The 15,846-nt window shown below is 47.0% G+C and overlaps 1 protein-coding gene across 1 annotated transcript in view; it reads left to right on the top strand.

The window, feature by feature from the left end:
- The first annotated feature begins 1,931 nt into the window (after window positions 1–1,931).
- Window positions 1,932–15,846, top strand: part of NRK (Nik related kinase) — a 138,309-nt gene continuing 124,394 nt past the window's right edge. The window contains exons 1-2 of the mRNA XM_084813733.1: window positions 1,932–2,437; window positions 10,992–11,057. Coding sequence (XP_084669859.1) covers window positions 2,381–2,437; window positions 10,992–11,057 — 123 coding nt within the window. The 5' untranslated portion in view covers window positions 1,932–2,380. The remainder of the gene's footprint in view (window positions 2,438–10,991; window positions 11,058–15,846) is intronic.

The raw sequence follows: 15,846 nt of genomic DNA, 5'->3' as shown, positions 1-15,846 counted from the left end.
GCAGACATGGCCGCCATTCGCAGAGCAGCGCAAATGGCAGCAGGTGAGTGCTCCGTTCCGTGCACCTTTCGCGGGGTGCGGGGGGCTTCATTCCACCACGGGTTTTGGGGGGCCGAATGCACTGGCATTCAGCCTCACCGAGTTCTGTGGCGGAATTCTCCGCCATCCCTAGCCACCAGTTTGAATGGCTTCAAAAGTGGGTTGGACAAAGTCCTGGAGGAGAAGGCTATCAATGGCTACTAGTCCTGATGGCTATGTTCTACCTCAGGTACCAGAGGCAGTGAGCCTATGTACACCAGTTGCTGGGGAACATGGGTGGGAGAGTGCTGATGTGCTCATGTCCTGCTTGTGGGTTTCCCATCGGCAGCTGGTTGGCCACTGTGTGAACAGAATGTTGGACTAGATGGACCCTTGGTCTGCTCCAGCAGGGTTCTGTTTATGTTCTTATGTCTGAAGGGGTGTGGCAGATAAAGTCAACAGCCCTACTAATAAAAAAGTGCCAGCTGTGTCCCTGTGAGCCCTGGCTGTGCTATACCACACCACTGGCTGCAACAAACTAATGTGGAGACCCCTCTGGAAAATGCATTTAAAAACCCTTCAGGGATCAGATGCATACAAGCTAAACCCGAAGCCACTCGACACGTAGGCTTCTGCTGAAGTCCTGGTGGCACTTGCAGTCTTAGAAGAGGCATCCCCCCCACCACCACCACCAACACCTTCTTGCTTACACAGGGTGGTATAACTCTTCTAACGTGTCTGTTTCATTTCTAGAAAGTGACATGCTGAGCCCTGAGTCAATCTGGAACTGCCATCCACCCACCAGGAAGCTTTTGTCCCCCATCAATTTATTTACAACACTTGCATCCTGCCATTCCTCCAAAGCTCACTACAAAGCTCCCCCTGCCCCTGTCTAATCCTCACAACAGCCCTGCAAGGTAAGTGAGGCTGAGATGTAGTGACTGGCCTAACGCCACCCAGGGAATATCACGGCTGAGTGGGGATTCGAATTTGGGGCTCCCCAGTCCGATTTAAATTTAAATTTAAATAGATATATAGATATATATATACACATACATACACACACACACACATAACAGCAGCAAAGTTAGGAAACTTGTGCTGTCATGCTTGAGCTTCACATCCAAACAACATGAGCTGTACCTCTTGCATTTCAGAGCCTTTGAGTCCCACAGTTTACACTCTCATCTCCAGAGTGGTGTAGTGCCTCTTGGATATAAACCCGGCTAACCCAGGTTCCAGTTGCTTCTGCGCCATCAAATTCAGTGGGTGACTGGGAGGGCCAACTCCTCTTTCTCAGCCTAACCTACCTCGCAGGGTTGCTGTGCAGGCAGAAGTGGGTGGGGGAAGAAAATGCGTGTGTGCATGTGTGTTTGCCCACAGCTCTGAAAGACGAACGGTGGGAGAGAGGGAAATCTGCTTCTGTCACCAGTGAGTAGCAGAAGCGAAAGGTGCAATCTTATGCATATTTAGACCCCCACCCCATCCAAAAAAAAGTCCTACAAGTCCCAGCATTCCCCAGCCAGCATCTGCTATAAAAACGCAGCTGTTCGGATGCCAATAAAGCTTACCCTGTACTTATCTACTTAGAAGCAATCCCCATCGAATTCAATGGGATTTACTCCCAGGTAATTGTGTATAGGATTGCCGCCCTAATTCCAGTCACTTCGGGTGCAATCCTGCGCATGTTCGGACAGCACAATGTCCTACAGCTCCCACGCTGACTGGGGAATGCTGGGACTTGGTGGGCTTTCTTGACCTGGCTGAGCCTGCGTAGGATTGCGCCCCCAGTAGGTCTCACCTGCTGCCCCACTCATGTCCCCAGCAAACTGAGGCTGTTGCATCCTCTCTCTCCCTCTCTCCAGCTCAGGCTGGTCCAACCCATCCCGGGCACGTCACTTCCTCGCAAACTTTCCCGAGGAAGTGTCTGTGCAAAAGTTGTTTTTCTTCAAAGAATCGCAGCTGCGGGTCTGTTTCCTCGCCCTCTGACTGGGGGGAGCGGAGAGCCCTCGCTCGCTCGCTCTCTTTTCTTGTTGTTTTCTTTCCTTTTCTTTCTTTCCGGCTTTGCATGTCAGGTTTCCTGTGTTTGTCACAGACAGGCAAATCGCGGCCACCATGGACAGACTCCCTGGCAAGGGCTGAGGCGAGGGAACCGTTAGACCGGCGAGGGAAAAAGCGAGAAAGAGCGCGAGGAGCCGCCCCGGCCCCGGCCCGCGCCCCGGCCCGCGCCCCTGTCTGGGCCCGGCGGGCGGGCGCGCTCCCCGCGCCCCGGGTCGGGCAACCGCCGCCGCTCCGGCCCCGGCTCGCCTGCGCGCGGGAGCGCTTGCCGAGCGCAGGGCGCCGCGCCGCTGCGGCGTAAAGCATGGCCAGCGACTGCGCCGCCCGGAGCCTGGATAGCATTGACCTCGCTGCGCTTCGGGTAAGTTGCCCTGCCCGAGCTGTGGTGCGGGAGGGAGGGAGGGAGGGAGGAGGACCGAGGCCTGGCTGATGGGCACGCTGAGCCAGCCCCATCCATGCCTGGCTGATGCCAGCCATGCTAGGTCGCTGTAATTGCTGTTGCCATCATCGTCTTCTTCACGGTTGTGTTCAAAGCGCTTTGCGTGCATCGGGTAGGATCCAGGCTTGGCCGCACCTTCGTTCCCATTGAAGCGAAGGGGAGTCAAGGGGGGGGACACCACCCCCACCCCTTCCAGCCTGGTGCCCCTCTGGATGTTTTCGACCTCAACTCCGGTCAGCCCCAGGCCAGGCCAATGGTCAGGCATTTTATTCATTCATTCATTCATTCATTCATTACATTTCTAATGATACCCATAACTAATGCTCTCTTGCAAGATTACAAACGGTAAAAAAAAAAAAAAAACCTAAAATGCCGTATAACGATTAAAATTATAAAATGGAATGCAAATGTTTAACAGAATAAAATGCAATGTGATGCCAAATAATAAACGTCACAGCGATTGATAAAACAAGCCATAATAACCTCAGACTAGTCTCTAAAATTCTCCAGGAGAAAAGGAAGGTCTTTGCCTGGTGCCAGAAAAGATAACAACATAGGTGCTGGGCGAACCTCTTTGGGGAGTTTATTCCATAAGTGGGGTGCCACCACTGAGAAGGCCCTCTCTCTCGTAGGCTCCCGCCTTGCTTCCTTTGGCAGGGGCACCTGGAGGAGGGCCTCTGAAGATGACCTAAGGGTCTAAGTAGGTACATGCTGGGAGTTGTCATCCAGAACATCTGGAAGGCATGCCAGGTTGGGTGAAGGCATGGCTAACTTGCCTAACAATTGATTTCATTGCTTTCCCAGTCCGTGTCTACTCGGAAATAATCTCCATGGAGTCCACTGGGACTTGTTCCCAGGTAAGGGTGGTGTAGGATGGCAGCTGTGGTCTGGATCCAGCCCGTTTATTATTTATTTATTTATTTATTTTATTAGTGATACTTCTATATCACGTAATATAATAAAATCCCTAAATGGTTCTCTCAGCAATACTCACAACAGCCTTGAAAGACAGGCCTTTTGTTATGGCTCAGTTGCAAAGCACAGGCTTTGTAAGTGCAAGGTCCCAGGTTTGGTTCCTGGAAACTCAACTTAAAAGGGTCAGGTAGCTGCTGATAGGAAAGACCTCAACCTGAGACCCTGGAGAGCCATTGTCAATCAAAACAGACAATACTGAACTAGATGGATTAATACTCTGACCAGGTATAATGAAAGTAACTTCCTATCTCCATGTTGCAAATGAGCTCAGCTTGCTCTAAGGTTGCTGGGGAGCCCTTTGGCAAGGCACCCACAATTAAGCTGGAAGTGGTGGGGTGTGCAAGCTGAGAATTAAGTTGAGTTTCACATACATTATCTCAGGAATCCTCACAACAGCCCTGAAAGATAGGCTTGTATTGTTTTTACCAGAAAGGTGGGATAAAAATTACATACATACATACATTTTGCATATTATTCATGCTGTCTCTAGGATTTTGTGGGGGAAAGGGGTTGGGCAATTAACCTGATCAATGAACCTGGAAGAGACAGGATGTGCAAATTGAAAATTCTCTTCTATTTCCCATATATGTTAACTCAGTGTTCCTTACGACAGCCCTGAAACGTAGGCCTGTGTTCTTATTCCATGTTGCAAGTGAGCCTGGATTGTGGGGCAGGGAGCTTGAGCAAGGCACCCACAATTTAGCCAGTAGAAGCGAGATGTGCAAACGGAGAACTCTCTCATGCTGACCTCCTGTGCAAAAAGTGAGAATGGTGGTGTTGTTGGGACACACAGCCCTTGGCCAGTTTTTGGAACTTGAACAAAAGCCCGACTTCCCCACCCTCTGGAGTCCACCCTGGAGATGAGGGGGCTGAGGCAAAAAAATGGCTTTCCAAAGATCACCCATTGAGCTAATAGCTGAGGTGGGACTTGAACTCAGGACTCTCAGCCAGGATGTTCCATTGATGCAATACAATTCTATAAAATTCAAAGCAACGTACAGTCATACAGTTTAGTATTCATACGGTGCTTTTCCTAAGTGCTCAACGCAGTTCACACGCATATTATCTTGGCAATCCTTACAACAACCCTGTAAGGTAGTCTGGTATTATCCCTGTGTTACAGGTGGGGTAGAGGGTGGGGAGAGACTCAAATGCTGTGGCTTGTCTATGACTTCCCAGTGTGCTCATGGCTGAAGTGGGATTTCCACTGGGAAATTCCCGGTTCGCAGCTCACTGTTACAGTAACTCCAGAGCCTTTCAGTAGCTTTGACTGACGGATGTCGTGAGGCCAGTCATTCTGAAGTGGGCCAGTCCAACCTAGGTCGAGTCTGATGGATTGGACAAATTGTGAGATTTATGATGGAACTCATGAGGTCCACATCTCTTCCTCCTTCACGGCTGCAGGTAAACATTCATTCTTGAGGGATGCCTCCAAAGTTTTGAGCTCACAAAGCTAAAGAAGTTCAGCCACCATGTTTAGAACAGTTCCATTTGTTGCATGCTTAAAGGGTATTATTTTAAAAGAGCTTTCGCATGCAGTCCTATGCAAGTTTAGGTAGAAAGCAGTCCTACAACTCCCAGCACCCCCCAGCCAGCCATACTGCCTGGGAGATGCTGGGAGCTATAGGACTTATTTCCTTCTAAACATGCACGGGATTGCACCCTTCGTTTGGCCCATAGATTGCATCGTTAGGAGTCTGTCTTGTGTTTCATTTGGGGCTTCATAATACTGAATGCATGCTTTGTGATCAATGTGTTCTAAGAGCTAGCTCCTCATCCCGACTACCAATCTTTGGGGCAGGAAAATAGCATTATTCTTATAATTTTCAGTGTTACCTTCCTGTGCATGTGTGTGTATTTTTAATGAACTTATTTGCTGTGCAGCTGCCCAGTAGTTCCTGGATTAGGTCGACCCAAAGCTTCGTTCTTCCCTTTATTATTTCAGTCAATCCCTGGACAAAAGTGTTGCGAAGGGTGGGGCCCGGGAAACCACTGGGCTCATAAGAGAGTTTCAGTATGTCTTCAGATCACCCGCAAACATGAGTTTGGCAGAGTTTTTAAAAACGGACTGAAATTGGCTTAGCCCCATGGTTTGAATGCACGCTGAATCATTCACAGCACTACCACAGCCAAGGACTTCCCTCATATAGTGATTCCAATGAACATGACTAACCCAAGTTCTATTCATTTCAATGGGTCTACTCTAAGTAGGACTAACTTTGGATCACCCCATAGAGAGGGGGCAGGGGTGGAGACAGTCGTATGAATGCAACCTGCCCTGTGGAGTCATTGCCACAAATCTCGCTGGGGTTTTGTTCATCCTGATAAATAAAAAGATCCCATCACACAACTTGCAGCCTTTTCCAGCCAGGAAAAGAGGCCTAGTGCAGCAAGGTACAAAATTCATCACTTCACTTAACTCTCATTGGGGAGAGGTGTATATTATATACACAACAATGAATGAATGAGTGAATGAGTGAATGAATGAATGAGTCCCATTCCTCGGTATCTGCTGGCTATGCAATTTATCACTCGTGTTCATTTCTTCTGGAGGATATCGCTGGAGATTTCTGTGAAATAGGATTACTTTTTCAGATCATTTTCTCAACTTCTGTCCTGCCAATCTGTACATTGGAGCTGAGGCCTTCAAGGCTTTCTATGCCGCCCCTTAACGCGAGACAGCCCCTCCACCTCCTGGCATTTTGCTTTTGCACAGTATTCCTGGCAGTCTCTTTGTGGTGGCTCTAGTCGAGCTGAACTTAGTTGTGTCACTACAGCTGCAAGTCCACTACATTTAAAAAGCATGCTTTGCATGGAGAAGGTCAGGTTCGATCCCCAGCATCTCCAGGTAGGGCTGGAAAAACTCCTGCCAGAAACCCCAGAGAGCCGCTGCCAGTCACTGTTGACAATACTGGGCTAGATGGACCAAGGGTCTGACTTAGTCTAAGGCCGCTTCCTATGAGCCTCTGTTCCCCGCTGTTGCTTCCCAGCAACAAGTGTTTGGTGGAATATTGCCTCTGAACATGGAGGATTCCATGTGTCCATCCTGACCAACAGCCGCTGACGGACTTCTCCTCTATGTTTTTGTCCAATCTTTTAAAGCCATCTGAGTTAGTGACATCTGATTGCATTGATATGGCTTTGAACAGAGACTGCAGCTTTTCTGTACATTACTGAGAGACATAGGTCTGTTCCACGCCAGGCTATTTATCTCGCAACTTTACTGGGGCTTCTGCTTCCAGATTCTTGCGGGATTAAGGTCGGCTCCTTCACATGCACTTCCTCTCTCTTTTTTTTTCCTTTGGGGATTGCCTTTATCTGCAGGTTCTATGTGTTTCATTACACAGCCTCTAGATGGCACTGCCATTATAGCGCAACTCCCCCTTAACATGAACAAATTCAAATTGGGTTTTTGAAATAGCTTATTATTTCCATTTCAGATAAAGCCGCGAAAATGGTCAGAAAGCACAGGAGAGGGCTGGAGGTTGAGGATGTCATGTAAAGGACCCACAAACTTCTATGAGTGGCCAGTCTCAATTGCAGGATAAAAGCCACATGTAGAGAAGCCCATAGTTTATAGTTGGCCTACTATTTTTTAATGCTGTGCTTAATACCACTTGCATGTTGTAGATCTCTCCCCAGATGTAAATGGAATATTGTGCACTCTCTACTTGGCTACACCGATCTACCCCACCTTGCTTCTATCCATTCTTGCATTGGATGAAGCAGCTTCCACCGAGGGCTGTAGCCAAGGGTAGGCGTGGTGGGGCACCTGCCGAGGGCCCACACCCCAGCAGGGGCCCACTGGCAAGAGCCCCCTGGACTTGCTCCTCCTCTTCACCACTGCAACCTGCTTGTTCACCTGCCTCGCATTCTGGCCCAGGAAACAGCAGGGGTGAGAAGGAGGAGCAGAAAATGCTGCTGCCTCCTTGCTCCCTGCCTCTTTGCCTGTCAAGCAAGCAAATGGTAGCCATGATGAGAGAGAGGATAAGGACCAATAGCAGCTCGTGACATTGGCCATGAGAAGATAAGCTCACTGAGGGAGCTTCTGCCCAAGTGCCCTCCAAAACCTGGACCCGGCACTGCTTCCGCTATGAAAGCTCATGCAATCTCCCCCCACCCCCCGCAACCCATTAAACTTTTAATTACCCTTAAATGTGCAGCAACGTCATCCTTCTATTGCTCCATACATTAATTACGTGTTATATGAACTAGTACTGCCTTCCAATTTCAGTAGCTCGATGGCAGGGCACACGCTTTGCATGCAGAAAGTGCCACGTTCGATCCCCGGCTTGTCCCGTTGAAAAGGATCTTGGCAGGTGCTGAGAAAGACATCTGGTCTGGGTAATGCTGCTAGTCAAAAACAGAGAGTGCCAGGCTTGGTGGACCACTGTTCTGAGTCACTGTAAGACAACCGGATATGTTCAATACAATGGGACTTACTTCTTAGTAAGCATGACCTATACGTCCTGTTGGAAACGCTGACTAATTGTAACTGGGTCCAGGCCAACAACTCTAGCGTGGTGTCCTTTTCATGTGTATACCATGAAGAGGATAGGCTTGCTACAGGAGAGGTAGCAGCACGGTGCTTTCTTCCTGGAGGAGGAGAGGACTTGCAAGGGCCTCTTGCTTCATCTAGCCACTCAGCTCTTACAAAGCATCCTTTGCACTTCTTAACAGTCGATAACCTGGGAAGATGACTTCTACCACTTCAGGCCAGTGGTTGCCATAACTCAGTGCTGTCTGCACTGATTGGCAGCAGCTCTCCCAGTTTTCAGACAACCATCTTTCCCAGCCCCACCTGGAGATGGTTAGGGATTGAACAGTGCCGGCTCCAGGTCTTGGGCAAGACACCCTCAATGGGCCCCCTGGCTCAGTGAGCCTACCTTCTCACCGCCATTGTCACTGGCTGCTGTTGCTCCTCATCCTCTTTCTCATCATTGCTCCCACTTGCTTGCTTGACAGGCAGAGAGCCAGGGAGCAAGGAGGCCGTGGCATCTCCTGCCCCTCCTTCTCACCACCACTGTTGTCTGGACCAGAGTGACAGGCAGGTGAGGAAGCAGGATGCAGTCCTGAAGAGGAGGAGCACTTCAGGGGGCTCTTGTCAGTGGGCCCCTGCTAGGACGTGGGCCCTTGGCAGGTGACCAACCATGCCTACTCTTGTCGCCGGTCCTGGGAACTTCTGGATGGGAAGCTCATGCCCCACCACTGAGCTGCAGTCCTTCCCCAATCGCACCCATCAACAAACCTCACTCCTTCACATTGCTGCATCACTGCAGAAATCCCCGCAGGTTTCTGCAACAGCAGAAATACTGTGTTTTCATACGAGGGCAGAATGAGCAATTGCGATGGGGGACAGGACTCCTGTGCTTTTCACAGTGGAGGATGCTGTTGCATCTTCAATGTTGAAGGCGGATTCAGCTGGCACTCTAGTCAGCTTCTGTACGTGGAATGTGCCGGGAAATGGGGAGAGTGTCATCTTGCAAATTGCCCTGAGCTGGTCCTGCCTCTATCACTGTGCTCTGCCACTCTGAAATGGTCCCATCCCTATGAAAGAAGCCAACACTCTCCCAATGTACAGAAACCTCCTTGCCTGTTCACCGGGAGGCCCGTTCAAACTCGCCATAGGTAATAGGCAAGTGACTACTACTTATAAATCTGCTTTAAATAGAGGTGACTCCTTTTTCCAACATGTAAAATTAAACTGGCCTTCATGTTGCAAGCAGCTGTGATCTGCTGTCAGGTTCTAACTTTGGTCCTTGCTCTGCCCTTGTTCAGACTCTGTTACTCTGTGGTCTGTTATGGCTTAGACTTCTGACCTGGCCAAATTCTTAATTATCTCAGAGCTGGACACCTCTTTGATGCAGTGCTTCCTCTCCGCTAGCATTTGGTATCCCAGAGTCTGAATGGCCCTCTGCTATCCAGCCGCTGCCACGTTTGCTGCATTTCCTTTGACAGATGCCAAAATTCTGACCCAAACATTCATCACTTCGAGGTTAATTACTGTAATGCACAGTACCATATGCTCCTCTTCTTGCTTTGTCTTTATCATTCGATGTGAACTCCAAAAGGCTGAAGCAAGACAGTTGACCTGGATGCCACAAAACCAAGTTACTGTAATCGTACTCTCCTGTAAGACTGTGAGAAAGCAAACTGCACAGGAAATCAGAGCATAATGTACTTCCTTTACATTTAAACCAGGTGGAAGTCAAGATTTGGCAGTTTTTGATTTTATTTTTTTGCAGTGGTTTCAGGCATGAGAAGGTGTTTGCTTTGTTCTCTTTACTTATTTTCAGATTGGCCAATCTGTCGACAAGATCTCGGAAGCTGACAATAAAATCCATATAAACAAACAACTTTTTTTAAAAAAATCACCTTCTCTCTTGCAAAGCTTATCTTTCATCTCTATTATAGCTTGCAGAAAAACTAAGTTTGTTGAGTATATGTCATCAGAGTGTTATTGTTTCTTAGGGTATAGTAGTCAAGCTTCTTTTCTTTTTCTTTTTTTACTTTTTGGAGATGCTTGTCATTTCAAAACTCTTTCACTAGTGACTTTTCTTAACACATAAAATTAATTATGGAAGGTTGGGGGGGGTTGCACATTAGTTTAGATATAAAATAAGCTTTGCAAGAAAGTAGCTGAAAATCAACCACAGCAGGACAACACCATCTTTCAAGTCAACAGAATTGACGTGCTGGCTTTTAATGTCATTTAGCAATGATATTCTGCTGAAATGCAAGCACTGAAAACTATCTATGATAGATTTGTAGATTCTTTTTTTTTACTTTGATGGAGGTGAAGGGTGGAGATAATGTCTAGAAGATTCAGGGTGAGGAATATTTAAATTGATCTTGTTTGGAAATAACTTCTAGATTCAGCAGAGGATATTTAAACAGACCTCATCTGTATTTTCAAATGGAGCAGCAGTTGCTGGCGAAGTTTTTTTATGCACCACCTTAGGAGCCCCACAATATTTGTACTGCAACAGTCTGGCACAGGCTCCTCTATGATTTGGGGATAGGCAAATTCCCCCTTATCTTCCTTCCATGCTGTTTTTAGAAAACCAGCCTGCCTGCCTACGGCTTGGGTGAGGTTGAGAGCAGTTTAATTTTCTGTTCTGTCCGTGCTTTACAAGAATAGCTGTGGCTCCAGTACACTGACATTTCCACATTCCAGGACTTGCCATCCACATGGCTTGGAACACAGCTGTGCTGTTAACCCTTCTGCAGGTCAGAAAGGCTCCCTTCCCACTGATGGGAGCCAATAGGATTTAGGCACATCTAGCATTTATTTCTAGTATGCCCAGAGGGCTGAGCTGTTGTGCATGTTTCCATTCTTTTCAGGGAAGCTTGTGCAGCAGGCCTTCCTGATGGGTTGTGCATCCCCCTGCCCCAGTCTATTCTAGTCTCAATTCGAGACATACCCTTCTGTAGGACACGAGATGCTGATCCTCTTAGAATAAAATTAATCAATGTGCTTCTGTATTGTTATTTTTTCCAGGATCCAGCAGGGATATTTGAACTAGTACAAGTCGTTGGAAATGGGACATATGGTCAAGTCTATAAGGTATGGCATCTCATTTAAATTTTTAAAAAACAATATATTTCATGGCAAGTGGGGTTAGCTGAAAGCCTGGATATCATAAGACCTACAGTCAGGGCCAGAAATATTGGAACTAGGATAACTGTTTTGGCAGTTGGCCTCTGTACATCACCACATTGAAGTTGAAAGGGAACGCACCCAGATGGGAGCGAAGTCAGGACTGTCAGCTGTAATTCAAGGGGTTTGACAAAAGTGGGGCACTAACCATTCAGGAAGTACAGCCAGTGGTATACACATACACCCATCATTGGTGGCTCATAAATAATGGAACGAATGGCTGACAAGCAGCTGCATGGCCTGGTATGGCCTGTTTCCTGGGAAGCCCATGACCAATCAAGCAGATAAAAGGCCTGGAGATGGTCTGAGTGTTACATTTGCATTTGGTAGCTGTTCACTGGAACTCCCAACATGAGGTCCAAAGAGGTGTCCATGTGAGTGAAGGAGGCCATCATTAGGCTGAGGAAACAAAATAAACCCATCAGAGAGATAACAGAAACATTGGGAGTGGCCAATACTCTGGAACATCCTGAAAAAGAAGGAATTAACTGGCAAGCTCAGCAACAGCAAAAGGCCTGGAAGACCATGGAAGACAACTAAAGTGGATGACCGCAGAATTTTGCTCATGGTGAAGAGGAACCCTTTCACAACATCTAGCCAGGTCAAGAATGCTCTTGAGGAGGGAGGCATGTCATTGTCAACATCTACAGTCAAGAGACAGCTTTATGAATGTAAATACAGAGGCTTCACAAGGTGCAAGGTGCAAACCACTGGTAACGCTCAAGAACAGACAGGCCAGATTGGCCTTTGCCAGCAAACACCTAAAAAAGCCTGCCCAGTTCTTGAATAAGATTCTTTGGACTGATGAAACCAAGATTAACTTGTCCCAGAATGATGGGAAGAGAAAAGTATGGAGAAGGAAAGGAACAGCTCATGATCCAAAGCATACTACATCATCTGTCAAACATGGTGGAGGCAGTGTTATGGCATGGGCATGTATAGCTGCCAATGGAACCGGGTCACTGGTGTTTATTGATGACCTGACTGCTGATCAAAGCAGCAGGATGAATTCTGAAGTGTATAGGGCTGTACTTTCTGCTCAGATTCAGCCAAATGCTGCCAAACTGATAGGACGCCGCTCCATATTGCAGATGGATAAGGACCCAAAACATACAGCAAAAGCTGTCCAAGAGTTTCTCAAGGCAAAGAAGTGGGATGTTCTTCAATGGCCAAGTCAGTCACCTGATCTCAACCCAATAGAGCATGCTTTTCACTTACTAAAGACAAGACTGAAGACAGAAAGACCCACAAACAAGCAACAGCTGAAGGCAGCTGCAGTAAAGGCCTGGCAAAGCATCTCGAGTCGAGGGAGGAAACTCAGCATTTGGTCATGTCCATGGGTTCCAGACTTCAGGCAGTCATTGACTGCAAAGGATTTTCATCCAGGTATTAAAGGCGATCCTTAAGTTTGAAATGATGTTAGTTTGTTCCATTACTTATGAGCCCCCAACAATGGGTGTGTGTGTGCCACTGGCTGTACTTCCTGAATGCTTAGTGCCCCACTTTTGTCAAACTCCTTGAATTACAGCTGAAAGTCCTGACTTCACTCCCATCTGGGTGTGTTTCCTTTCAACTTCAATGTGGTGGTGTGCAGAGGCCAACTGCCAAAGCAATTGTCCTTGTTCCAATATTTCTGGCCCCGACTGTATAAAGTCCTATATGTCTTGGGACCAGGCTACCTGAAAGACCGCCTTCTCCCATACCAGCCTGCCCAGGTTTTCCGGAGAGACCCTTCTTTCATTATCGCCGCCATCAGAGGCACGTTTGGTGGTAACGCAAGAAAAAGACATTCTAGGTGGAACTCTCTTCTGTCTTTGACATTTGTATTCAAGCAGTCCTTTGGTGTGTAAGCTGGTCTGTTGGGTAATGATTTCTTTTTAAATTCTGTTATAGCATTTTAATTGTGTTTTTGATGTATTTGTTCTAGTATTGTTTTAATCAAGTTTTTAATTATTGCTTTTAAGTAGTTCTTATGATTGTAAGCTGCCTTCAGTGCCATTTTCTTGGTAGAAAGGTGAGGTATAGAATAGATAGATAGATAGATAGATAGATAGATAGATATTATGTCTAAACCTATGCCAGCTTACAAACCATGGTTGTCTGCTAAACCAGGATATCAACCATGGTTTGACGTCGGTTTGGAAGCTACAGTTTGTGCCTACCGTGCTTTGCTGTTATGCTTGAATTCACAAGTTAGGGCAGTCGCTCTGCCTGAAGAGGCAGTTGCACCATGGAGACAGGAGTGAACTTAAGAAGATGAGTGCTGGATAGATAGGAAATGAAAACCAACAAGCAGCTGGAAGCTGTGGTTTCCCTACTGTAGGTCTGTAAACGTGACCCATGGTGTGGGCTTTTAATTATGGTTATTGCAAAACATGGTTTGGGGTGGTGTCTGAATTGAGCCAATGGCAATCAATTGAGCGAATTGGGCAATCAAATCTCAGCTTAATAAGCTGAGATAGGAACAAGCTGCATGTGCCCACACACAGACATTTCACTCCGCCCTTGACGTGAAGAGGGTAAGAGCCAGGAAGCAGCAGTTAACCATAGCTTCCTGTTACCACTTCCAAACAAGCCAGGATATGGTTGGCAACTTTAAACCATGGCTTCTTATTCTGGTTTCTTTGGAACCACCATCGTTTCTGAGTTTGGACATAGCAGGGAGCTGCAGAGAAGTGAAACGGCTGAATGCAGGTATATGAATGAATGCAGGTACATGAATGCAGGTGCATGAATGCAAGTACATAAAGCTCATTCACATCTCAGCTTATTAAGTCATGGTTTAATAGTCCAAATGTGGCCAACGCCTAGTACAATACAGCATTTTTGGAGGTGATGGCATGTACCTTATTATTGTTGTTGTTGTTGTTGTTCCATCTGTTCATAAACAAGGCTGCAGTGAGTATTACTGGTTTCATTGTATTTTCTGCCTGCTTCTTTGATTGATGGGTGAAGTTCCAATCTGGCTGTTCGGCTGATGTTCATTCTTTGCTATTATGCTTCTTGTGGTTATCCTTCAAATCTTTCTTACAGTTTGGAGACAAAATCAGTGATTGGGCATGTCATGATGGGAATGCATGTTTACCCTTGATTGATACTTGGACATATTTATTAAAAAAAACCAAAAAAACACAGCATTGGGTTTTGGTCTTTTGTTTTCGGCATTGTCCCAGCCTCAGTACTGAACAGTGAGCAATTTTAAATGAATTGCACGCAAGCAATGACCAAGGTTTCTTTCCCATCTCTGGGAGTGGTGACTGTCCCAACTGGAGCTCTATTGCTCCCCACTGAGTCAAGAAAAATGATGCTTCCAGTCTGTGTGTATCATCTGTAGTGTGGGCAGCAGCAGCAGCATCTCCTCAAGAGTCCTGCCTTAGATCCAAGCAGTTCCTGGAGAAAGTGCACTACATGGCAGTAGTGGGCCGGCCCTGCTGTTAGGTCTGATGAAGTGGCCATCTCAGGTTACCATATGTCCAGCTACTTAGTTTATTATGATGCCTTTACCACAGCAGGGGTTTCATTTGGAGTTTTTGCCTTGGGCTATATATAGTCATGGTGGCTATATATTACTCTTCAGGATTAGAAGCAGCATGCCTCTGAATACCAGTTCCTGGAGAACAGCAGCAGGAGAGAGCTGTTGCCCACAGGTCTTGCTTGTGGGGCTTCCTATAGGCATCTGGTTAGCCACTGTGGGGGAACAAGATGTTGGACTGGATAGGCTTTTGGTCTGCTCCATCAGGACTCTTCGTAATGTCTTTTGTAGATGGAGAAGCCACTTCTCAGTGAAGGAGCGCCATCTTTGCATGGAGAAGGTCCCAGGTTCCATTCCTAGCATCTGAGATAGCATGGCTCAGGCAGAGAGGAGAGACCACGGAGAAGCACTGTTTCAGTGCAAAGCAGCATCATATATTCCTGCGTTCAGTGGTGTAGTGGTAAATTTGATGTCCAGGCAATCATTGTGAGGGGTGCCGGAATCTCTTTAAGGAGAATCTCTTTAAGGAAATTGCTCAATGATTTATTTCAACATTCTGTCCCCCCATGCTGCTCACTGCACAGCCATCATCATGTGCTAATAGAGAACTGACTCCCTGTGAGTCAAGTTCATGCATACTATTTGTGCAAGGTAAATCGGTGTGACCAACTTGGGGACATTTTCTTAAGGAGTGATGGGGGGGCCTTGCTATTACTCCCCCCCTTTCATTTACTCTAAAACACAGCACGTATATAATGCTGATGCCAACATAAATTTGGTAGTCTTTATTTCAGGTGTCTTAAGACTCTTTGTTTTTGCAACAACCGGTGGTCAGTTTTGAAGTGCAGGCGCTCCTCATGATGGTCCCCATAGCCATGACACCAAGGATAGCCCCCAAATGCAGGCCGCTGTGTTGATCCATATCAAGAAACTGGTTCTAGCCATTCTCATCTCCACCAGGAGCAAGTCTTCTGTAAAGCTAAAGGGTCTTCAGACAAAAAAAAAGTCCTACAACTCCCAGCATCCCTCCAGCCAGCCTTGCTATCTGGGGTATGCTGGGAATTGTAGGGCTGTGTTCTGTCTAAACATGCAAAGGATTGCACCTTTAATTGCCCATTCAAGACCAAGCCACCACAAAATACTTTGCATTTCAACAGGGAATAATATATTGTTGTCAGGAGCATTTAACTGCCCAGAGAACTTCAGCTATTGGGTGGTATAGAA

Source organism: Heloderma suspectum, chromosome 9, assembly GCF_057233095.1.
Source record: "Heloderma suspectum isolate Gila_16-S chromosome 9, 16-S_ref, whole genome shotgun sequence".
Lineage (NCBI taxonomy): Eukaryota > Metazoa > Chordata > Lepidosauria > Squamata > Helodermatidae > Heloderma > Heloderma suspectum.
The sequence above is the reverse complement of the archived record's forward strand: the minus strand, read 5'-3'. Positions and strand labels throughout refer to the sequence as shown.